This window comes from Equus caballus, chromosome 15, assembly GCF_041296265.1.
Source record: "Equus caballus isolate H_3958 breed thoroughbred chromosome 15, TB-T2T, whole genome shotgun sequence".
Lineage (NCBI taxonomy): Eukaryota > Metazoa > Chordata > Mammalia > Perissodactyla > Equidae > Equus > Equus caballus.
Window position 1 is genome coordinate 25957913 of NC_091698.1, and position 24255 is coordinate 25982167.

General features: G+C 45.4%; 1 protein-coding gene across 12 annotated transcripts in view; it reads left to right on the top strand.

Annotated features, from left to right (window-relative positions):
- The window catches only part of CRACDL (CRACD like), a 135828-nt gene extending 123655 nt beyond the window's left edge, over positions 1 to 12173 (top strand). For 5 of the 12 annotated variants that reach the window (XM_070236107.1, XM_023618591.2, XM_023618590.2 and 2 more), the window contains exons 8-10: positions 9123 to 9310; positions 10354 to 10498; positions 11335 to 12173. In XM_070236107.1, coding sequence (XP_070092208.1) covers positions 9123 to 9310; positions 10354 to 10498; positions 11335 to 11477 — 476 coding nt within the window. In that variant the 3' untranslated portion in view covers positions 11478 to 12173. The remainder of the gene's footprint in view (positions 1 to 9122; positions 9311 to 10353; positions 10499 to 11334) is intronic. The other 7 variants (XM_070236104.1, XM_070236103.1, XM_070236106.1 and 4 more) reach the window with 3 other exon arrangements.
- Positions 12174 to 24255: the final 12082 nt, after the last annotated feature.

The following is a 24255-nucleotide window of genomic DNA, read 5'->3' on the forward strand; positions in this document are numbered from 1 at the left end:
GGGCCATAAGGATACAGGCAAGAAGTTCAATGGACTGGAAGGTTGCACCCGCGGAGTCCAAGGCTGACAAGGTGTACAGATCCTCTGGAGATGAGAGAATCATTTGATGAGAAAGTTGTCCAGGAGGCGAAACTTTGTTGACATATAGAAGACAAACAACAAAATAGACAACAAATTGTAATAAGAAATATAAGCAATATTAACCCAATGAATAAGGCTTTGACTGTGATCCAGAGACCTGGTCCTGACCAGGAGTTCAACCAATCATTTAGGGATAGGATAGGGTCAGACATGGATTTAATTTGGTGACTCACATCAGATAGGAAATTTGTTTAGGGCTTCCATGTGCCAGATGACACTTCCGATTCCTAATTGAGGAAGGAAAATTGAGGCAAGGTGATCATATCAGTGGAAGACAGAATGGGTCCAGCGTTGTCGTAGGTTGCGTAGGTTAGCAGGAGGAGATATAGTAAATATAGTCCTAGCTTACATCCACACGAAGCCTAGGGTGCATCGTCCAATCTATCCAGGCAGCAGCCAAGGCCATAAGTGGGAGCCACATAACTGTTGAGTGCCGTTAGGGGCTAACCAACGTATGCTGGGCCATCTATCCCAGTCAGTCCTAAACTAATCAGTGTTTTTTAAGGCTATGATGTGAGAACACGTATAATGGGGAATTTGTCCCATAGGTCGGGTGCCATTAGGCCACGTATCACAAGTGTGATTGGTTTGTTCCCATCATAGAGTGACCTTTTGACTGAGTTGACCACTAGTAGGAGTGAGCCAAATATATTTGTCCCAACTTTGATGCAGTCCATCCTGTGTGTATCGATAGGTTGGGGACTTTACCTTTGGAACTTTTTGTTTATGATCCACCAGTGACAAGGCAAATTTAGTTAGTATTTGGGCAATAGAGTTGAAGAAAAAGGTTTGATTGTGGCCAGGGAGCTCCCAGGTATCAGAGACAGATGGCCACAAGGAGACATTATGATTAGTAATAGGTGAATCTTGTAGAAGAGAAGAAGTAGAATCTAACATCCATGAATGTGTACTATAGCTTCTACTGAAACATCATTTTTCTCTCTGAAATCATCTTCATTTTTACAAAAGATAGCCAAATTAAGATTAGTTTGCAAAATAAGTGTAGTTTCAGTAAAACTTGGTCCAATTATTTACATAAGTGCAGCAAGAATAGTAATTGATCATATAGGCTGTTTTACATCTGTTTTGCTGGAATTTTTTATGAGGAATCTCAGATTGAACTTTAAAGCCTCTTGAGGCCTGAAAAGCCAAGCCAAGGACTTGCCGTCAGATTTTGCCTGCAATACCTATAGATTTGGGTGGATTCCTGTCTTCTCGAGGTCCCCCAAAATATTTTGAGGTTCCTTGCATCTGCCAGATAAGTGAGCTTCCTTACTTACCTGGTAAGAGTGCTGGAATCTCTGTAAACAAGGTACCAGGCCAATATTTCCACGTGGCTTTATTCCAGAAAGTCAACCTTATTCCTCAAAAGTGGTATTGTCATATCTGAGTCTGTATGTTTCTCTCAAATGACATTCCAGTCAAAGGTTTGGTAATATAACCAATGTGTCCTGTTATAAGGAGAACAGATTCTTATTGAACTTACGCAAATAACTAAATAACCATACTCACTCACAAAGAGTTTTCAAATTCTGGAGGGATCAGGTAGGGAGAAAAGATAAATGTTTCAGTTCTGCTCACAAAGGTATAATTTCAAATTGCTGTAAGTCATAGTTAGCATAAGTTAGCATAAGAAAAAAGAAAGATTTCCTTAAATCTGAGAAAGCAGAATGTCAAAAAATCAACAATATTTCAAACAAAAATTATAAAAAATTATAATCATCCTCATCAGTTCATACAGTCCTGTGTAATGGATTCTTGATCTTAATCTTCTGTTAGCAGTTTTATGAGGTCTCAGTGTCTCCATTAGAATTCTGTAATTTCTTACGCAGTTCAGTGTTACAATCTGGAAGTTTATCAGAAAACTGTATTTTAAAATTCTGTGTCAGAATCCTTTCCATGAATTTCTCTGAAGACGAAACATATTTGCAAAAGCAAAAAGCATCAGAGTAAAACAGCAACTATCTGCAAATGACAAAAGACTCAAAAGGGCAATTGACAAACTTGGCTACTTGTGTGACGTACAACACTTCTGTAGATGATAACTAGAATTATGACTGATAACCAGGACAGATCAAAATTTTAGGAATGTTATATAATTTTAAAACACCTATATCAATAACATTTACCCACATAATACCACCTAGGAAAGTTTATCATTACTTATTTGACAATGCTTGCCATGTAGTTTAATAGACCAAATAAAGGTTTTCAAGTTTTTGGTTTTACAGAAGGTCCAGGTTCTGCTGAGGTCCAGCCTGAACTTAACCTCGACTTGGTGACAACAGAGGAGGTGACAAATGAAACAGACAAAGAAAGGAAAAGAAGAGATCAGGCCTCAGCCTCACGGCCTCTTCCCAAGGGTTATCAGGATGAGGGTCATACAACAGTTCCCGTGCTGGGGCACACAACACCAGCAGGACAGTTCACAAAATAAATCACAGGTCTCCTACCCTCATAACCGACTCAGTAGGTGCCTAAAATACTCAACGAGTCAACCACCAAGAGAGGGCACCCGACTTGGGGTCGCCAGGGTGGTCAGGCCCAGAAACCGAAGAGGGGGCTCCCAGGGGTGGAGCCTTTGACTCTTTAAAGATTTCTTTCTCGGTTGCAAAGCTCAAAAGGAGACCAAAATGGCCACTGTAACTTTGAGATGAAAGAAAAGGGTCCATTACCTTGAAAATCCCCCCTGAACCTGGGGTATCATCCTACCCGTCGTTCCTCCTGTGGGGTTCCTGTAGTAAGGGGTGATGCGGGCCTCCCTCTGTATTGCATCCCTTGTATATCTTCCCTATTATGCCTGGCAGTGATAGGTGCCTGGTGAATGGTCTCAGAGCTAAAAGAATAGAGAAACACTGAAGAATTTTCTGCTGGTCTGGGGATATTCTACCCAATTGCATCCTGGAGCCATTCTCCCAAGAAGGGGTTCCCATACTCAACCAAAGTTTTGGAGTTGGTACTTTCCTTGAACTGGAGTCCCGATTGGGACTTTCCCGTGGTTCAGAGTGTGGTCAGGAGCCATAGGGAGGGATTCCAATCCAGCCTTAGGAAAAGAAACCTGCCACGGGAGTCTTGGACATTGGCAACCATCCTAATGACTTAAGTGGTCGACCCGTGCCCATGTAAAATTTATATATTAGAGATAGGATTAGAAAGGAATGGATTAATTCATTCTTCATGACCCTTAGGCTTAAGGTACTGATTCTCTTTGTGCTGAATGCCATGATTTGCCCCATAGAGTAGCCATGGGCAGCAAACTTGGATTCATACAGCTGTCCGAGAAAGTTCCTGATGGAGAAATGAATTTAGATCCATCCTTGAAAAAGAGGAAGGCACAAGGAAGAAAAAGCGCACTTACCAGAACATAAGCTCATAAGCCAACGAAGCAAGACCCCCATATGGGCCACCAGAAGAAATGATGTGGGGTCAGCGAGCCGAGGAGTTGAAAGAAAGATTTCTTGGACTCTCAAGGTCTGGCAATAGTGCTCTTTTATTCAGAGAATAGCATGGAGTAGCATGGGGACAGCACCCCTGGGCAGTGAAGAGCTGCAATGGGTTGAGGGTAGGGCTAAATTTATAAGGCATAGGTATATGAGTTATTTCTTTACAAGACAAAGGAAAGATGATGAAAAAAATCGTTAAAATGATATGAGTGCAGGTGGGATCTGGTTATTGGGTGGTCCTATAACTTTGGATAAGAGATCAGATCAGGTCAGGTCATGCTGTGCTTTGCGGAGGATGATACAGATGGGTATGTAGGCAAGGACGCCTTGGGCTTTTCTCCCTGGGGCAGTCTTGATCCTCATCAGTAGGTACTGCTGTTTTCCTCATTTTACACTGAAATCCAGTCACAAAGAGTTTCTGGAATTTGCCCAAGAGCACGTTGCTGGCCCGAGGCCTTAACCCTAGAGTAGGAGGCCCCAGGGCCACATCAGGAGCCTCTCTGTTGCATGGCCCCAGGCAGGAAGCGGTCCTCATAACCGCAGCCCAGTGAACCAACCCAGAGAACAGGAGCTCGTGGAAATTAATGCTTGAGCAATAAATATACTTTCAAACTAAATCCTTCAGGTTGGGGAGCATGTTAAGATGAAGTATGGAGTCTGGAGAAAAGCAAACTTATAAACTCCTCAGAGCCTCCCCATTTGAAGTCATCATGTCTTTACAAAAAAAAAAAAACTATTTTCCCTGATCAAAAGTTGTCTTCATATGAAATTAAATTATTTAGGATGAGCCTTGTGGCTGTTACAGCTTCCCGCGTCTGAGGCATTCTGCCTTCGGAAAGTTTCGGTCTACATATGCTGCCTTTCTTTCCAGGGCACTTGTGTTGTGGGGAGTCAGTTTCTTCCAGACTCTCAGTAAAGGGGGTCACACAGATACAGACGTGAATTGCTGGCTTCCTGTGCATGAGAAATGCTGCTGGGCTGTTCCTTGCAAACCCAGGCCCACCTGATAGCTTAAACCTGTTGTCATGTTGGGAGGAGAAATTGAGATGTCAGAGCCCTTTAGCCAAATCCCCAGGAGATGACGGTTATCTGTGTGTTGAAGCAGAAAGAGGTGAACGAAGAATTGTTTTCAACTCCTTTTGTTTAGTCTGATACCACATCTACATGATCCTGGGATTAGTGACATTTTGAACGTGTTTAATCTCAGAAGCTGTTTTGTGGTGGAACCTTGACCCTAAATGTTCCTGCTATAGAGCTGTCCCATTGTAGGGTCTTTGGCCCCTGAACCCTGCCTCATCTCCACAGTCCCTGTCTTTGTTCTCCTCTCCTTCCCTCCCCTTGTGGAGTATGGCACACACCCCACAGCCCTTAACCCCACTGTGGGCACCAAGTGCAAGGGGTGGGGGTGCAGATCAGGGTGGCCGCCTAGGCTTTCTGTCACAGAGCAGAATGGCTTATCACCCAGTGCTCTCTGCCTGTGCTCACCTGCTTACCGGTAGGTTACACGAGACCCCAGGTAGAATCTCAGGCCTCTCGGAACCATAGGAGAAAGCTGCTGTAGTGGCTTTTGTCCCTTCTTTGTGGTGTCTGGAACCCCGTCCACCACTCCTGCACCCTCCACCCATGAGGCTGTCCCTGGGCAGTCCTTAGAAAGGGTCTGGAGGCCTCAGCTCTGGCCCATTTGCATCCCTGATGAGGAAGAAAGTGGGAAAGGGGAGTACAGAATATAAGGAAAGACCACCACTCAGTGAAAAGAAGTGGGAACCAAAAGATATAGAAACAGTTGGTGAAAGATCTTGGCCATGTGCCTGGCCCAGCCCTTGGGGCCACTGTGATTGTGAGTTGCTTTGTCCCACGCTGGCACAGCCTGGCCCCACTGTGATGCTCTCTCATTCCTCTGGGTCTGCCCATGAACACAGACACGTGTACACATACACACGCAAAGCACAGCCCGAAATATTGCATCACAGACAGGCAACGTGGCGAGTGACCCCCCCCCATGCTGGGGATGAAATCTGGATGTAAGGAAAAGGAAAGTCACCTCCTGCCAAGCTGAGCCTGGTTGTATCGTTTACAGGACTGCAGTTCCCATGAGCAAACAGGAAGGAAGAATAGGACTTGCCTCAGTTCCCTGAGATGTCAGCCTCAAGCCTGGCCCATGGAGGTCCCCAGCCTCGGTCCACCCTTGGGGCTCCCAGTCTCGCTCTAGGGCCACCTCTCACTGTGGTCCCCAGGAACGCCACATGTTCCCTGTTCCGTATGATCTTCTCCAGTGATTTTTAAAATACTTTTTTTGGCTCTGATAGGGTAATCAAGTGCATGGCATAGGAATTGACTAGAGCTATGTCATGTGACATGAGCGCCAAGCGCTCCACACTGGGCTGCAAGCAGGCTGAGAGCCAGCCCGAGGGGCCCTTTGAGGGGCCGGGGCTGCCTTGGTGTTTCACAACTACCATTCTGCCTCTAGTTTAAACCCTGGGATGGAAATTTCCTGTCCATGTACTCTTAGTCTGGACAGAATTACTCAGATGATCTTGTTGACTGAGGGAGTGAGTTTAACCCAGGAGTGAAACCCCTCTCTCCATCTGCCTGGGGTGTGGCAAAGGTACCTGACCAGCACACACTGGGCAGAGCTGAGAGGACAGCACAGCCAGGCATCGTGGGCCAGGAGAGTGATGACTGGTCACTGAGTGTGAAGAAAAGACCGAAGAAGAAGTAAAAGGAACCTTGTAAGAAAAGTCCAGAAAGACAGAGACTCTGAGGACTCTCTGGATGAGGGATTGAGAAGGAGGGATGAGAAATGCAGACTTCCTATAATACGTGCAACCACCCAGCACCTTCATGTGCCAGGCAGTCACCGGGCTCTCTGGACAAGAAATAAAATGTAAAATTATGCTGTAAGTGAGTTAATAGTAGAACGGTACCTGGCACATCGTCCATGGCTTGTGTTTGTTAAATAAATAAGAAGTTCTAATGACCAAAAGCATATGTCAGTGGGGCAGATGGTGAGCCAGCAAGTATTTCTAGTACCAAACGGTGGGGTAAATTTCTCAAGAGAGTCACAAAGAATTAGGAGAGCGGGAGCATCTCCAGCTAGGCTGACCAGAGCAGGCTTCGTGGAGGAGGTGGCATCAGGCAGGGCCATCCCAGGTGGGCAAGCAGGGATGATTCCGGAACAGGGTGTCCAGTCCCTCGTCACCTCCCCTGGACCGTGGCCACAGCCTCCCTCCGCACCTCCCAGCCTCCCATCCCTCCCCAGTGAGACTTAGCGTCCGCAGCACCTGTGGTTTAAGCCCCGTGACTCCACATTATGGACGGGAAAAAGGCCAGGAAGACCCTTCTCAGTGGGCCCCACCTGCCCTTCAGCCCTCTGGGCTGGGCTGCCCACAGTTCTGCCTTCTGCCCCCGGAGGCCTTTCCTTGCTCCTCTGCTCAGCCTGGAAGAAAGGTTGGTTCTCCTTCTCCAGGTCCCACCCCAACAGCACCCTCACCCCCTACCCACTGGTGTTAGGCCCTGTGTCCACACAGCACTTGGTAAACGGTAGTGCTTTCCAGTTTCCACCATGGTTACTTGTTTGTACAGAGCCTCTCCTGCTAGACTTTGAGCTTTTTGAAGGAACAATTTGTTGTTTATTTTTCCACCTAGCATTTAACGCAGTCATTGGCCATAGCAAACACTGAATGAATGAATGAAAGGAAGGAAGGAAGGGAGTTAGGAGGGAAGAAAGAAAATGTGGAGCAGGGGAGTAGAAATGTTGGACTCTGGCTAAGAACAGAAAGTAGGGCTGATTGTACATTTGGAAGTAATCTGGGCAAATGTGAGTGTTGAAATCAGGAATGGAACACGGAGAACATTTTGGGAAGAAGAGATGAAGGCTAAGGGTTGGGAACAGGAGGAGTTCCCAGGTTTAGGAGCAGGTGTCTGACAAGGACATGAAGAGGGCTCCCCCAAGGACAGGCCCCCCCCAGTGAGGTTGTATGGGCGCAGCAGAGCTGCAGGGGGCGTGGCGCAGGTTGAGAACGGGAAGGACCCTGGGATCGGTGGTTCAGTGGGTGGGCCAATGGAGAGAGCAGTGTTGATGTTATGGCTGGGTCAGGAATTAGCCGAAGAGACACAGGCAGAGGCTGTTTGAGCTGTGGGTAGACGAGAATGGAGAAGTGGAGCTTCAAGGAGACGGCCAGGCTCAGCGGAGACATTTTCCTTTGAGCTGGAGACCCAGGCATTTTGCACAGCAGCAGGGAAGAAGTCAGTGGCCAGGGAGAGCCAGAAGAGGCAGGAAGGGACAGGGATGAGTCAAAGAGATGGAGTGGAGTTGCCAGGGGACCAGTCGGGTGGAGGCCTCCAGGAGCAGCCAGGAGAATAGCAGAGCCATTCCCAGCTACAGGCCAAGGAGAGGTCAGTGGGTGTGAAGCCAAAGGCGCTTCTCAATTCTGCCAGGAGACTAAAGCTGCAGAGCAGTGGCTCCTGTCCCTGCCCCTCCTTGGTGTCCAGGGGACTGAGAGAAAAGGACTCCAGGTTGAACTGGAGGCAGAAGCAAAAACAAATAGAGTAATATCCTATACACGACAGAGCAAGGGGTGGCGTAGGTCAGGCCACAGAGAACCATGACACTAACTCGTCCTGGACATCTGCATGTGTTGCTGTCAGCTGGGCGCCGCCTTCACCAGGCTGACCAAGGTGCACCGGGGAGAAGGGAAACAGGCAAGGGCCAGGGGTCGGGGTGTGCAAATAGGCTTCTGTCTGCTCCGTGTGGGGGCAGGCACACGCACACATCCAGAGAGGCGGGCTCGTGGGGGACCTCTGGGCTCAGTGTACTTCTGATATGCCTGTGAGAAGCCACTTATTTAATCCAGAGGTTTCCTTGTAAAAAAGAAGCTCGCTTCTTTTTTCTGTTGATGAAAGTAATAAATTCTCATCACAGAAAATATGAAAATACAGTAGAGTTGAAAAGTAAGGTGGAAAATGACCCACAGTTTTACTACCCAGAGATGAGCACAGCGAACATGGAAGAAAATCCAACAGAACGTTAAGGTTTTAAAGGCGCTATTTCTCTTCTCTCTAGAATGTTAAGGAAAACAACTGTGGCTGGTTTTGGTGTCACCCCTACAAAGGGAAGGTGATGCTTATAGTTTTTTAAAGAAAAGAGAATAATAGTGTGTCTACAACTTCCAAGCAAATTCGGAATCAGGTAGTTTGTGCTGGTCCAAAATGGCAGGCTTGTGTGGAAGAAACCTTGTATATTTGTGTACTTTTGTCTCATTCCAGAAACTATGCTGTAGGAGGACGTTGGCTTTAAAGTGTGCACATAGGAGCTGTTGCACTTAAGTTTTTGTGGCTCAGACTAGAGGAGCATAATCTCTTCGATGCGTCTTTAAATGAGAAAACAAAGTCCCCTGAAGAAAAGTAGTCGTCTCCCTAGAGAGACTCCCAGACCCCTCCCCCTCTCTCCCCTGCAGAGTGCTCTCTGTCGGGGAGAAGCCAAAGGTGAGACTAAAGAGGGGCTAGGACTAGGAGGTAACCTTGTGTCTTTACCCGCAGAGAAGGGCTTGCCTCCCGCAGCAGCGGAGCCCGGAGCCGAGGGCCAGCCTGCGCCACCCTGGATCACCATGGCTCGGCAGAAGCGGCGAGGTGCCCCGGAGCAGCCTCCCAACCAGGAAGACAGGCCTGGGGCCCGGCCCCTGAAGTCGGAAGTAGGAAAGCAAGCCAAGGCACCAGAGAGAGCCCAGGTGCTTAGAGCAAACCCTGTCTGTCTGTGCAGGTGCAGGAGAGAGCAGCTGGCTGGGCTGGGGGTCGCGCGCCCGCGATGCCCATCCATCCTGCATGGTCATTGCTGAGACCATTGCCTCTGATGACGGCTGCTGTCTGCCGTTTGCATGGGTCGGGCTGTTAGGGAGGCAGACAGGCGGATGGATCTCTAAGGCAGTGGAGACAGTTCTCTGCTCCCTGCCTCCTAGGCAGTGCAGCTGAGCATCTGAAGAAATGGCACAGGGTTAAAGTAACTTCTTGGCTAGACACACTGTAACCATGTCCACATCCCCATCTCAGCTCACTGCACAGTGATGGACGAGCCCTGTTTTTGCTGCTATGCTGGCCATTTGCTGGGGCTCCTTTTTCCTCACTTAGGACTGCAGAGCTGGAACCCAGGGTTCCATTTGGCACTCTGGACTGAAGACAACCTTCTCAAACCCAAACAGCTATGCTTAGAAGCAGGCTGAGGCTAGCAGCTTTTGTATTCCCCCCAGTGCCCACCACGGTAAACCCATAAGCGTATGTCAGCCATGTGGGAAATGAGCCTGAGCCTGCAGTAGGACCTGCTTCCCTTCGTTTTAACCAAAACCTCGATTGTACCCACGCTTGAAAACCCTCCTGCAGGCTTAGGGAGTTTACAAGACAAGTATTAACCAGTGATCCCAGTTTGGGGCATCATACCAAGCATCCTAAAAATCTCCAAATTATTTCCAAACACAATTCATTTTGACTTTGAAATGGAACCCCTGCCCTCCAACATCTGGGGCCGAGGCCAGGTGCGGGAGAGAGCAGACATTAGGACGCCCTTGTATGCACAGCCTGAGGCCCCCCACTAGCATGAGCTCCAGCATCCTGAAGGCTCAACATCAGGGAGTGCGCAAATGAGAGCTCCCAAGAAAGTGCCAGCGACAGGATTCATGTTGGCAGAGACACCCTGTGGCTCATTACCTTTGGTCACCTTTGCCCCCATCTGAGTCTCAGGTGACCAGACAACATGTGTTCCCTTCTTGTGTCCTAATAGGAGCCCATGAAGCAAGCCGACTTTGTCCGCAGCAAATCTTTCCTGATAGCCCCTGCTAAGCCATCTGTGGACCGGAGGGAGGGGACGAGGCTCCGTCTCCAGGAGGGGCTGCAAAGAGGGATCTCATTGTCCCATCAGAACTTGGGTATGAGACCTGCAGATGTTACCGAACACCTTGAAATGCGTTTCCGGGATTGGTCTTGCTTTTTTTATTTTGTTTTTCTGAATGACTTGCTGCATTGATTTTTTTGAACAGCTTTTATTGAGATATCATTGACATGGCATAAAACTCATCCATTTTAAATGTACAATTCAGTGAGTAAATGTTGACAATGAGTGTTTGTTTACGAGTTGTACAACCATCACGATCCAATTTTAGAACCTTTCCCTCACCCTAAAAGGCAACCTCATGCCCATTTACAGTCGTTCACCATCATTCACCATTCCCACCCCCAGCTCTAGGCAACCACTAATCTACTCTCCGTCTCTATATATTACCTTTTTTGGACATTTCTCATAAATGGAATCATAAAATAAGTGTTCTTTTGCATCTGGCTTCTTTCACTGAGCATGATGTTTTTACATTCATCTCTGTTGTTGCGTGTATCTATATTTTTTATTTATTTTTCATTGTGGCAAAATAAACATAAAATTTACTGTCTTAACCATTTTTAAGTCTACAGGTCTGCAGTGTTAAGAATATTCACACTGTTGTGCCACCAGCCTCCAGAGTTCCTGCAGTTTTTTTCTGGGAAAATCTCTCACCTCTCTGCCTTGCTGGAACTGTCTGAACTGCTCTTAAGTCTTTTTATCACATAAATTATTCTATACCTAAATCTTCTTTACATGGTTACACATTGACGGATTTTATCTTTGAGACCACAGTTGAGACCTTAATGTATATTTTAAAGAAAAGCAAGAGGCTTAAGTGAAAATCCAAACTCACCGGTCATGTTTCTGTTTGTTTTGTCATCTTTCCAGCAGCTCAGTCTGCAATAATGATGGAGAAAGAATTGCATCAGCTGAAGAGAGCCAGTTACGCCAGTACAGATCAGCCATCCTGGATGGAACTTGCCAGAAAGAAATCTCAAGCTTGGAGTGACATGCCCCAAATTATAAAATAGGTTGACAGTGTGCTGATAAAGAATGTCCACTACTTTGACGGGTCACTAAGTTAAAAACTGCCGCTAAATCAAGGCAAGCAAACCATGAAACTTAAGAGTGATTTTGTCATCAAGTTATGGGAGAGCAAGCTCGGGGAAGAGGAAGGAACCAGGCAAACAAGGAGAACAGACACACAGCCACAGGCCTGGGCCAGAGGTGCGCGCGAACAAGAACACCATTGAAAAGGGCCAGGAACAAGGTCCTGTGCCCAAAGGTATGAATGTGAGTCTTTCAGAATTCCCTTGATAAACGGGGCCTGGACAAGGAAGAAAATGGAAATGAAATGCTGACGCATAACTGGGACACACCTCCAAGGCCAGAAGAGAGGGCATTCCGGGAGAACGTGTGTCTGTGCTTCCACCTGAAATCCGCTTGCGTCTCTGGTCGTCGTCTTGCCTGTCGATCCCATCTTCTCCTTTCGTGTTTACTATTAGGCATGATGTTTATGGTAAAACAGGGATGCCATTTTCAAGAGCAGCTATAAAACCATCAGTTTTCCTGAAGATAGCCACTCTAAGAAGGAGCAGAAGGAACATAGCAGAGTTCATCAGTTCATAGACTGTTTCCAAAAATGATTTTTAAATTTTTCCACTAGGCATCTGTGTCCTTAACCATTGCACAATGCATTGCCTGTTCAATAAAAGGTTTTAACCATGCTTCTGTCCCATGTGTAAATGTTATTCTACTCACATTTAGAGAACGTGCTCCAGCACTGAGTTAAATGCAACGTATGGAGTTTCACTTAATATATAGCTCCTTTAATATCTCAGTTGGAGTTTGGGTTTTTGAGAATTTTTTTTCCAATAAAATTTTGGTGTCCAGTTTTGGAAATGAGAAGATAATGTAAATTTCTTTCTCTTTACATCTATTTGGTACATATTAAAAATGTAAAATTCCCTTAAAAGTTGCAATTCTTTAGCATCTAATAAATCTAACCTGCACATTTCTCTTTTTTTTATTGAGGTAACATTGGTTTATAACACTGTATAAATTTCAGGCATACATCGTTATATTTCAATTTCTTTGTAGGTTACATCATGTTCACCACCCAAAGACTAATTACCATCCTTCACCATACACATAACTTGCACATTTCTACTGAAAACTGGGTTATCAATGCATTAGCCAGGATGACTCATGAATGCAGAATGTGAAGAAGCCAGCAGAGGAAGAGCATATATTTGAGATCTCAGAATTGTGTCTCAGTTACATAATACCTCTATTTTTAAAAACATTTCCAATTTGTTCCTTTGAACAAGCTAATCTCCGTGGGAATGTGTATATAGCTGGGGACATTTAGCCATCAGAATCAGTCAGGCCTCATGTATATTATAATTTGATTTTGTATACCCTAAGTTCTGCTACTTTTACTATATTTCCCATGTTCATGAATAATTATTTTTCTGTTAGAACTACACAACTGGATCAGGTCTACTTTAATTGAAAAGGTCCTGGGATAGTTTTTTTCTCCACTCAAACTGATGTATTAATTCCATTCTCTTTGAGAACATCAATACTGAATTCCCTGGTGAAAGTGCTCTAAACAAGAACTCCATCCATCTAGCCTGCCTCCAAAAGCTTAGACATGAATAGTTTTAACTAGAAAAAAATTATGTTGGCTGTTATTACCCCAAACCATCATTTCTTCTATTAGCAGAACGTTTCAGATGAACAATTCTAAGACAGTAGATTTCGCTGTGAGATCAAAAGTACTTGTTTCGGTTTTGTTCAAATAGATGTTGATATTCTCTGTATGTTTCAGGACTTGGTTTAATTCTCTCTAGCACCTGGAAAGTTAGGAGGGTGCAGATTTTTAGGACACTGGGAGAATTCAGAGGAGTGGTCTTGCAGCTGCCACCTCCTGCATGGAGGTTGTGACCTTCTGCCATAATGAGAGGAACTGAGACTGGCCAAAATTTGGAGATGATGTAGGAAGTCTAGAGTGGCAGTGGAGATGGTAAAAATCTACAACGAGTTGCCAGCCTTGGTTTTCCTAAGAAGAAACACAGTGAGCAGTTACTGAGTCCTTCCTGTGTGCCAGACACTGCTCTGAGTGCTTCACATGTATGATTTGTAATCCTCTCCACCGTCCTCTGGGGGTAAGTACTTATCTCCACTTTGCAGATGAGGAAACTGATAACATTGAGGTTAAAGTCACTTGTCCCAGATCTCACAGCAGGTGAGCACCTGGTAAGGGACTCCAGGCCCCAGGCTTTTAAACACCGTCCTTGGTTGATGTCCTTATTTTTAAAAAGCTTTAGTGTGGAAGTGAATCTGTGTCCTCAAAGACATAACACAGACAAGGCAGCACTGAACTTAACCTCAAGAGCTCCTGTGTGGCTATAGACTGAATGTCTGTGTCCTCCCCAAATTCACATGTTAAATCCTAATGCCCAGTGTGATGGTGTTAGGAGGGAGGGCCTGTGGGAGGTGATTAGGCCATGAGAGTGGAGCCCTCATGAATGGGGTTAGTGCCCTTATGAAAGAGACCCCAAAGAGCTCCTTTGTCCCTTCCACCATGTGAGGACACAGTGAGAAGATGGCAGTCTATGAACCAGGAAGCAGGCTCTCACCCAACACTGGATGTGCCGGCGCCTTCTTCTTGTACTTCCCAGCCTCCAAAACTGTGAGAAGTCAATTTCTGTTGTTTCTCAGCCACCCTGTCTATGATATCCTGTCACAGCAGCCCTAGTGGACTAAGACATATGTCCTGGAGACAAGCACGTACCTCATGATGCTTCCCTGGGTGACCACTTTCACCTTCATCCTTTAACTCCTTAGAAGGACTGGAGAAAGTGTGAGGGTTTTTTTGTTTTGTAATTTTTAATCATGAGTACCTACACAGACTATGGGGTGTTTCCTTCATTCCTTCACTTCATTCAGTCAACACATCCTTGTGGACACTCTACCAGGGCCTGGAGGCACCCAGATGAGCAAATGAGTAGCCTGCGTTCTACTGGGGCAGGGAGGGGACACAGCAAATACATATACATGAAACATGAGAAAAACATGGGAAAATAGCACTAAGTACAATGGTGAGCCTAAGAAAGAGGGACTTGGTTGTGGCAGAAAGGCTACTTGAGACTGGGTGGATAGGAAGGGCTTCGCTGAAGAGATGGCCTAATAATAAAATGAACCAGCCATGCAGAGATCTGGGAGTGATCCCAGATCCCACTCCAGGCAGAGGTAACAGCTCTGTAAATTCCCAGGTCCTTACATTTGGCATGTTCAAGCAGCAGTGTAGCTGGCATGTGTGGGACAAGAGAAAGAAGCAAGCGCAGACGTCAGGAAGCAGGCCAGGCCTGTGTGGGAGGCCTGGCAGGCCACGTGGGGAGATAGATCTTGTTCTGAGTGCTTTGATAAGTCAATGAAGGGGAGTGATGGGAGGTGATGTGGTTTGCATTTTAGGAAGCCAGCTGTAGCTGAAGGGTGAGAATGGACTGTTTGGGCACGCAAGGGGAAGCAGGAAGCTGGGAGGCTGTTGACACAGTTCATGTGGGATCATGGTGGTCTGGCCGAGGGAAATGATGGAGGTGGAGAGAAGTGGATGGATTCAAAACACTTTTTAAAGGTAGCATAAAATCCAACATGGTGGTGGATTTGATTTGGTGTGAGAAGGAAAGGCTGGAAGTAGAGATGACATCTAGGTTTTTGGTTTGGGGCTCCTGGGTGAGTACTGAAATCATTTACATCAGTAGGGTGTGGGGAGGACATGCCACAAAAAGTTCCATTCTGGACATCTTAAATTTGAGATTCCCGTTAAACATCTAAGTGGAAAGTTGTCCATTTGGAAATCATCAGCATGTAGATGGGATAGGAATTCAAGGGTCAGGAAGAGGAAGAGAAGAGTGGCAGGACTGATCCTAGGACATGTCAACACTTAGGGATTTAGAGAAAGAGGGGCCAGCAAAGGAGACAGGAATGGTCTGTGAAGGAGGAGGAAAGCCAGGCAAGAGAAGAAAGTGCTGGAAGGAAGTGGGAGGAATCAGCTTTGTAGGCTGGGATCTGCCAGATGGGAACAAGAGTGATCACTGGCTCTGTGAACACGGAAGTCACAGGTGACCTTGACGAGAGCAATTTATGTGGAATATTGGGGCAGAAGCATAGGTAGAGTGGGTCAAGGCCAGCCAGCCTGTGGAGACATCAGCTGTACTCAACTTTCAAGAAATTGTACTGTGAAAGGGAGCCAAAGAGATGGCAATTACTAGAGGGGGGAGGGAGATGTTTGTTGTTTGTTCGAAGGGACATACAAGAGCATATTTGTATGTGGATGGGAATAAACTTGTGGGAGAGAAGGGAAATTGTTGAGGCAGTCTTTCTGAGGCACACCTCGCCTTCCAGAGCTTCTGACAAGGATGAAATGCCTGCACTTGTGGGCTGCTGGAAACAGGAGCCCCAGGTTGATCCAGCTGCCAACAGAGACCCCACTGTGATGCAATGTCCTGGTCATGTCCTTCCCTTGCTTGCCCTGGGTCTTGCATTCCCACAGCCCCCTTCACACTTGGAACTCATGCATTTTGCTGGTTGTTGCTCTTTCTCCAGAACTCGGCCCCTTCAGCAGTCTGCAGGAGAACTGCATGCACACCTGGCATTCTTTGTCTTGGTCAAGCCTGCTAAATATTTGGGGATGGGGTCACATGGAGAGGACAGTTCCTAGAGGATGTAGCCCTTTCTAGCTTCCTAGTCCCGTAGCCCCACTCCCACCAGCAGGACAAATTTCTCTTGGTTGTCTCAAGCACATCAGGCCTGTCTTGGCCCCTCACACTCACTCACTGCTGCAAGCAGCTTAACAGAACTTCGAAACAAATGGAGTCATCTTGCTGAGGGGAATTTTGATGAATGAGATTTTCTCCACTTCATTCAAGCCTATCCTTTGATTAATGTTGAAAACCATCAGCAGCAGCATCTACGGCTCCCGGGAAGTTCTTGTGACTCCATCCATCCTGAGTTGTCACACTCCTCTCCTCAAAGCAGCCATTTTATAGAACCAAGTGGAAAACCCTGACGATATCCTCCCTCCCTACTTCATGCAGATTTGAATAAGTCTCTGCCTAAGACTACACTTACGGTGTCTAGCTTGAGCAAGGCTGCCAACCCGGAGGATAAGCAAGGTCTCCTCATCCACCGAGGAGAGGATGCTTATCTATTTCACAGGAGAGAAGACATCAAGAAGAAAAAGCATTAAGCAAATATATGTGCCCCTGAAATTTTAAGAAGAATGCAATCGGTGAGATGAGCTCTAGATTTGCGACTGTTTTAAATGGAAGACTGAGGAATAAAAAAATGGAAAGACAGACATCTTTATATTGGATCCTATGAGAAAACAACAGGGAAATATTTCTACAACAGCTGCGGCGGTTTTAAAATATGTCCAGAAATTCTTTGACAATCCTCTCTTCAAAAAGTGGAGCCTAATTCTCCTTCCCTCAAGTGTGAGACGGACTTAGTGCTCACTTCTAACTCTAGAATGTAGCAGAAGTGACCACGTGCAACTTCTGAAGCAAGGTAATGAAAGACCTTGCTGCCTTTACCTTGTACCCGTTTGGACTCTTCTCTCCAAGAGAAGTCAGTCACCATGTCTTGAGGACACTATGCAGGCTGTGGAGAAGCCCATGTGGAAAAAACAGAGACTTCCTGTTATGGGCTGAATTGTGTCCTTGCAAAATTTATATGTTTAAGTCCTAACACCCGGTATCTCAGAAAGTGACTGTATTTAGAGAAAGGACCTTTAAAGAGGTAAGTAAGTTAAATGAGGTCATTAGTTTGGGCCCTAATCCAATATGCTTGGTGATCTTATAAGAAGAGGACATTTGGGCACAGGTACACACAAAGGGAAGACCATGTGACCACACAGGGAGAACATGGCCTTCTGCAGCCAAGGAGAGAGATTCCGAAGACATCAACCCTGCCAACATCTTGATCTCAGGCTTCTAGCCTCCAGAACTGTGAGAAAATACGTTTCTTTTGTTTAAGCTGCCCAGTGTGCAGTGCTTCGTTATGGCCGTCCTAGCAAACTAGCATACCTCCTGTCAGCCACCAGCACCACCTGCCCTGTGAATGAGCCGCCTGAGAACTGGCCCCTCCAGTCAAGGCCTCAGATGACTGCAGCCTCATAAGGGGTCCCAGGCCCCACTGTCCAGCTCGGCTGCTCCCCAGTCCTGACCCACTGAAATCGTTAGGTACTAAATGTTTGTTATTGTTTTAAGCCATTAAGTTTTGGAGTGATTTGTCACATAGCAACAAGTACCTAGTACAGCAGTTTCTTATTCTTTTTCTGGGTCCTAAAGTGAAAAGTTCCTACTTGTTTTAAAGTTAACATTTTACTTGGAGTTAAGAAAATATCCGTAAGCGCTATATGAGAGTTTGATTTAACACCTCCCGAACTGCAGTCTGTCTTAGGTTGTATGGCAGAGATTGCTAAGAGGGTACACCAAAGACCTGTGATCCCCTTTCACGGTGGGAAGTTGTTTCTGGAAGCAGTTGTCCAGCCAGAGATGACACTCCAGCCACCCTCTCCCACCCAACGCATACACCTATCACTCCTTGGACGCTGTCACTGAGTTCTGGCTAAGGCATTGTGAGCAGAAGTGATGTGCATCCCACTTAAAGGCCCTAACTTCTTTAAGAGGGTCCAGGGAGGACAATCAAGGTGGCGAGGAAGTGTCCTGTGGAAGAGACTTCAGAGAAAGGAGATGTTTAGCTCAGAGAGACCAAGGGGAGGCAGGAAAAGTATCTTCGGACGTTTGAAGAAAGAAGAGAGAATTGACTTATTCTGTGTAACTCCAGAGGGAACAAACCAGGATCAGGAATGAAAGTTCAAGAGAAAGACAGAGGAAGAAATGTGTTAACTATTAGAGTTGTCCAGCATGGGACAGGATGCCCGGTCTGGAGTGAGTTCTCTGACACTCAAAGTGAGCAAGTTCAGGGAGGATGGCTGTCCCTCCGGGATGCTGTACAGATCTTTGCCCTGGAAAGGAGTTTGGACAGAGTGGTCTCCCCAGACTGGAGCTACTCTGTGTGTGCAACGTGTGGTAGACTGAGGCAGGGCCTTTTACGTTAGTTTTGTAATGTAATGTAATTACATTGCTCTCAGTACTAATTATTACCAAGAAGTAGTCATCCAGAAAATAATCCAAATGGGCTTTTATGCAGAACGTAGTTGCCCAGAGTGCATTTAAAGCTTTTTATTACCAGGAGAAGGAAGCCATGCAGATCAGCCAGTCAGAAGATGGGGCCTTCCCAGTCCCTCTTTACAGACGTACAAGATGGGGTGAGGGATGAAGATCTCCTTCCCCAGCCCCACCCCTGAATCTTCTGGTCACTTCCATTTAACTCCTATGTGGAGGGAAACATTTATTTATTCCTTGGTAGATGAAAATAATCTCTAGTGAATAGGCTTTTTAGGACAAAATAGCAGAAATAATGCAAGCCGAATGCATGGTCCTGGGTTATAGCACAGGTGTTCAGGCAGTGGTTGACATTTGCTTTATATGCATTGTCTAGCTTCCTTCCTGCCTTCTCCGTAGGGAAATTATCCTCATTAGCATGGTATACAGGAAAGATGTGTTTGTGATGCCAAGAAGACTATTAAAAATAATAGCAGTCAGGCTGGCTGTTGGAGTGCACTCCAGGACTTTGCTTATTAACCTCTAAAAGCACCCTCACGTGTTTGCAGAAAGACCAGCGGCCTCCAGCCTTGTACACCTCTGAGCATGAGCAGCCCTCCTTGCTGAGCCCCTCGTTTGACAGTTGATAGTACATTTGCAGAAAACCAGATTCAACATTAAGCCCACTGTCCAATAAAGAACAAGTTGCGGCCGAAAGATTCCACACAAGGATAAGAATTCTGGTATCAAACTCAGGGAAATGCGAAATTGCTACTGAGACAAAGGAAACTGCAGGCAAATCACTAGGGAGTCCTTTAGACCAAGTAAACCTGAGCTTTCAGAAGCTAAAGCCCTTAAATTTAGATGCTCCATCTTTCCTCCCAAAGGAGAGGGATGACGGAAATGATCAAACTGGTTTCGTTATTGCCCACCCCGCCACATCATCTACCCTCTCATCGGTAAGCATCAGGCACTTCCACCAGGTGCCCACGCTCCACGAGGCCATAGCAGAAGGCGGAGCGTGGGGCAGCCCCCGGGAGCCCCTGCCTCAAGTTGCACTGTCCTCTCCGAGCTCTGAGCAGAAGAAGAATTTACAAAGAATGTGGGGCTAGACACTAAACTCAAAGTGGCCAAATTGGGAGCCAGCTTTCCTGGCAGTGGCTGGAGCCAGACATGTGCTGGATCACCGGGGGGCCCTAGAAGTCCCAGCAGCTGCTGCCCTTACAGGATGCGGCTCTGTGCGTCCGCTGGACACTTCTGCACTGGCCGCAGCAGGTTTCCAGAGCTCTCTTCTATTTATGATCTCTTCTCCCAGGACGCTGGGCTTCTGAACTGTTACAGGCTTAATTGTGACCCCCAGATTCACAAGTTGAAGTTCTCACCCCTGGTACCTCAGAATGTGACTGTACTTGCAGATAAGGCCTTTAAAGAGATAATTAAGTTAAATGAGGCCACTAGAGTGGACCCTAATCCAATATGACTAGTGTCCCAATAAGAAGAAGGGATTAGGGTGCAGACACACATAGAGGGAAGACCATGTGACGACAGGGGAGAAGACAGCCATCTGCAGGCCAAGGAGAGAGACCTTAGAAGAAACCAATCCTGCTGGCACCTTCATCCTGGACGTCTATCCTCCAGAGTTAAGAGAAAATAAATTCCTGTTGTTTGAGCCACCCAGCCTGCGGTGCTTTGTTATGGCAGCCCGAGCAAGCTAAGACACAAGTTTACGGTGGTCTATGTTTAGAGCTGGGGTTGGCTTTCTGGATCTGGGCTGGGAGAGGTGACCCTGTGAGCCTCACCATCTCTGAGCCTTTGTGGTAAGCCACAAGCAAGGGCAGCTTATTTTCTTCAGCAAAAGCTTTAATACTTCCGGCAGGTGATTGCTTATTAAGAAAAAGAGAATAATCCCCAGTTTTTAATTCTTTCTCCCTAATTTCTGATAGCTTCCATCTCTGTCCCCCTCATTCATTCTCAGGACATTCTTTTGGTTCAGTCTGCAGAAGGCTGCCAACTGCATTTGCAAAGCACTCATCAAGCTTAGCGGTGTCATCTTTCACTGGTGGCTTTGCGCCCTCGTCAGTAGTCAGCACAGTGGTGTACTGCAGAGTAGAGACTCGGGTGATGTCTTCGGAATGGATGAATAAACAAGTATTTGGTGGGCCGGCTCGGTGGTGCAGTGGTTAAGTGCACACATTCTGATTCTCAGCGGCCCGAGATTCGCTGGTTCAGATCCTGGGTGCGGACGTGGCATCACTTGGCAAAAGCCATGCTGTGGTAGGCGTCCCACGTATAAAGTAGAGGAAGATGGGCATGATGTTAGCTCACAGCCAGTCTTCCTCAGCAAAATGAGGAGGATTGGCAGCGGTTAGCTCAGGGCTAATCTTCCTCAAAAAAAACAACAAGTATTTGGCAACATGGATGTTTCCATTCAGGGTTAGTCTATAAGAAAACAGCGTTCCAGTTATACACACCTCACCTTCACTCATTCCCTGCTTGGCAGAGTCCAGCCCAAAAGTTCTTAATTGAAGTGGAAGGGCAGGGGGAGATGGAAAGGAAGAGGTAGGAAAAAGAATCAGAAATACCTGAGGAAGTTTTTGCAAACTACCCAAACCTGCTCTTCTCTGGTGCATGTCAACCCAAAACTCCCTGGTATATGGAATATAGCCTTTATACTGGCATTTTGTGGCCCCCAGATACGGTGAATGTTCACGGTCAGTGTTCATGGTCACTCAGGAAGTGCTGTTGTTGGATGGAATGTTCTATAAATGTCAGTTAAATCAAGTGGCTTGGCAGTGTTGTCTGGGTCATTTATATCCTTACAACTTTCTGCCCACTTGCCCTACTATTTCCTGAAAGAGAAGTGTTGAACTCTCCAGCTCTGATCGTGGATTTGTCTGTCTCCTTTCAAATCTCTTAGTTTTTGTCTTGTATATTTTGAAGCTCTGTTAGATGCAAATTCATGTAGAACTGGTATGTCTTCTTGGAGACTTGACACCTTTATCACTACATAATGTCTCTCTTTATCTCTGATAATCTTACTTGTTGTGAAGTTTACTTTAAAACTAATACATCTACTCCAGCATTCTTTTGGCTAGTGTTTGCGTGGTATATCTTTCTCCATCTTTTTACGTTTGTATGTATGTCTTTATATAAAGTGGGTTTATTGTAGATAGCATATAGGTGAGGCATAGTTTTTTGTCCAATATCAGTCTTTTAACTGATATGTTTAGACTATTCATGTTTTAAATGATTATTGATATGATTAAATTAAAATTTACTATTTTAGTAGCCATTCTCTATTTGTTCCATTTGATTTTTGTTCTTTTTTCCTCTTTTACAGCCTTCTCTGGATTTGACTTCTCTATTGATTTATTATTTTTACCTCTTTTTTAAAAAAACTATATTTTCAGTGGTGCCCTAGAGTTTATAATATACATTTTTAAATAATTTGAGTCTGTCTTCAGGGAATATACTGTTTCACAGGTATTGTAAGGACTTAAGAACAGTATCTTCTCAAATCTCCCCTCCCATCTCTTGTGCCGTTGTTGTCATACAATTCACATATTCCAAGTTACTATATTTGCTGTTAACAGTTGGTTATCTTTTAAAGCAAATAAAAATAAGGAAAAAAGTTTTTACTTTCACTCATTCATTCCATGGATGAGGCTCTTCTCAACTTTATCGTATTCTTTCTGCCTAAAGAACTTGCTTAACATTTATGGCAGAGAGGGTTTGCTGGCCATGAATTCCTTCAACTTTTCTGTCTGGGAAAGTTTTGACTTCTCATATCTTTCACTTTTTAAGGCATTTTAATGAGGTATAGACTTCTGATTGTCAGCTGTTTTCCCCAGCACTGTGAAGATGTCAATTCATTATCTTCTGGCTTGTGTGGTTTCTGACAGGAGGTCTATTGCAATTCCTCTCCTTTTTCCTCTATAGATAATACAGTCATGCATAATGTATGACAGTGATCCCATGAGATTGGTACCGTATGGCCTAGGTGTGTGGTAGGCTATACCATCTAGGTTTGTGTAAGGACAGTCTATGACGATCACACGACGACAAATTTGCCTAATGACACATTTCTCAGAATGTATCCCCGTTGTTAAGCAATACATGACTGCATGTCTGTTTTCTTGACTGCCTTCAAATTTTCCCTTTGTCTTTGGTTTGTAGCAGTCTGAATACGATATGTCTAGATACATTTGTTTGTTTTTCTTTGGTATTTATCCTATTGTCATTCTCTGATATTCTTGGATCTGTGATTTTGTGTCTGTCACTAATTTTGGAAAATTCTCAACTACTATTTTTTTCAAATATTTCTTCTGCCCATTTTCTCATTCTTCTTCTGGGATTCTAATTATGCTTGTATTACACTGTTTGATATTGTCCCGTGCTTTTGAATGATTTGTTCTTTTTTCCCCTGCTTTTTTCTCTTTACATTTCAGTTTAGGTAATTTCTATTGTCCTATCTTCAAGTTCATTCTTTGTTTAACTCTATCAGTTCTACTGATGAACCCATCAAAAGCCCTTTTCATCTATTACTGTGGGTTTTTTAAAAATTTCTAACACTTCTGCTTGATTCTTATGGTTTTCATTTCTCTACTGAAATTACCTATTGGGTCTTCCAGGCTGTCTACTTTTTCCTTTAGATCCTTTAACGTATTAGTCACAGTCAATATTGATAGTTCCAACGTCTGTGTCATATGTGAGTCTGGTTCTGATGATTTCTTCATCTCTCCAGACTGTGTGTTTCTTGCATTTTTGTGTGCACAGATTTTTTTAATTAAAAGTTGGAAATATTGAAAAAGACAGTAGATATTAAGGTAAATGTTTTTTATGATTGGAGATGAACCTACCTTTCCTTCTCCTAGGCCTTTAATATGGTGAGGTGTATTAATCTAGTCAGAAATTAGGCTGATTTGAAGTTTCCTGTTAGTATAGTTACCTTAAGTGCACCAGAGGTTTCAAGTGTTACCGAACCAGGTTTGTTTTTGCCTGCCGTCCAGAAAGCCAAACACTGAGACGATGAGATTGCCGCAGACAGAGGGTTTACTCACAAGGCAGCCATGCAAGGAAGCGAAAGCATGAGCCTCAAATTCACTTCCCCAAAAACGGGGACTCAGGGATATTTATGGGATGGGGCAAGGTGGTCTGAAACGTGGAGATGGTGACTGGAGATAAAGAGAGGTGCGGTAACTGATGATGTGCACAAGCAAAGTCAGACTTCATGCCTCTTCATAGGACCCATGTTCACAAAATGGCGGCGTTAGCATAATCTGAGGGTGGAGTTTTTAGCCTCTTGACGTCAAAAGGTCACCTATGGGACATCCGCACTGGCCTGGTTGATGAGTTGGTGGTCTCAACCAGCCTGAAGTGGACAAGGAATTCTAATTCCTGAAAAACGGCTCACACACCTGTTACCATGGTGACCCAGGCTCCAGGGAGAGGTTATCTACAGGAGCCTAGTGGGAGCCAGATAGCCTATTGCCTAAGCAGCACAGTTAACAATGGGTGGGTTAAACAGCTAAAAGCTGTAATCAGTAATTGTAGCCTTAATCTGCAGAGGGAAGGGTAACAGAAACTGTAGCCTGAGGTCACTGGTGGAAACCTGGGGAAGGAGAAGAGAAAA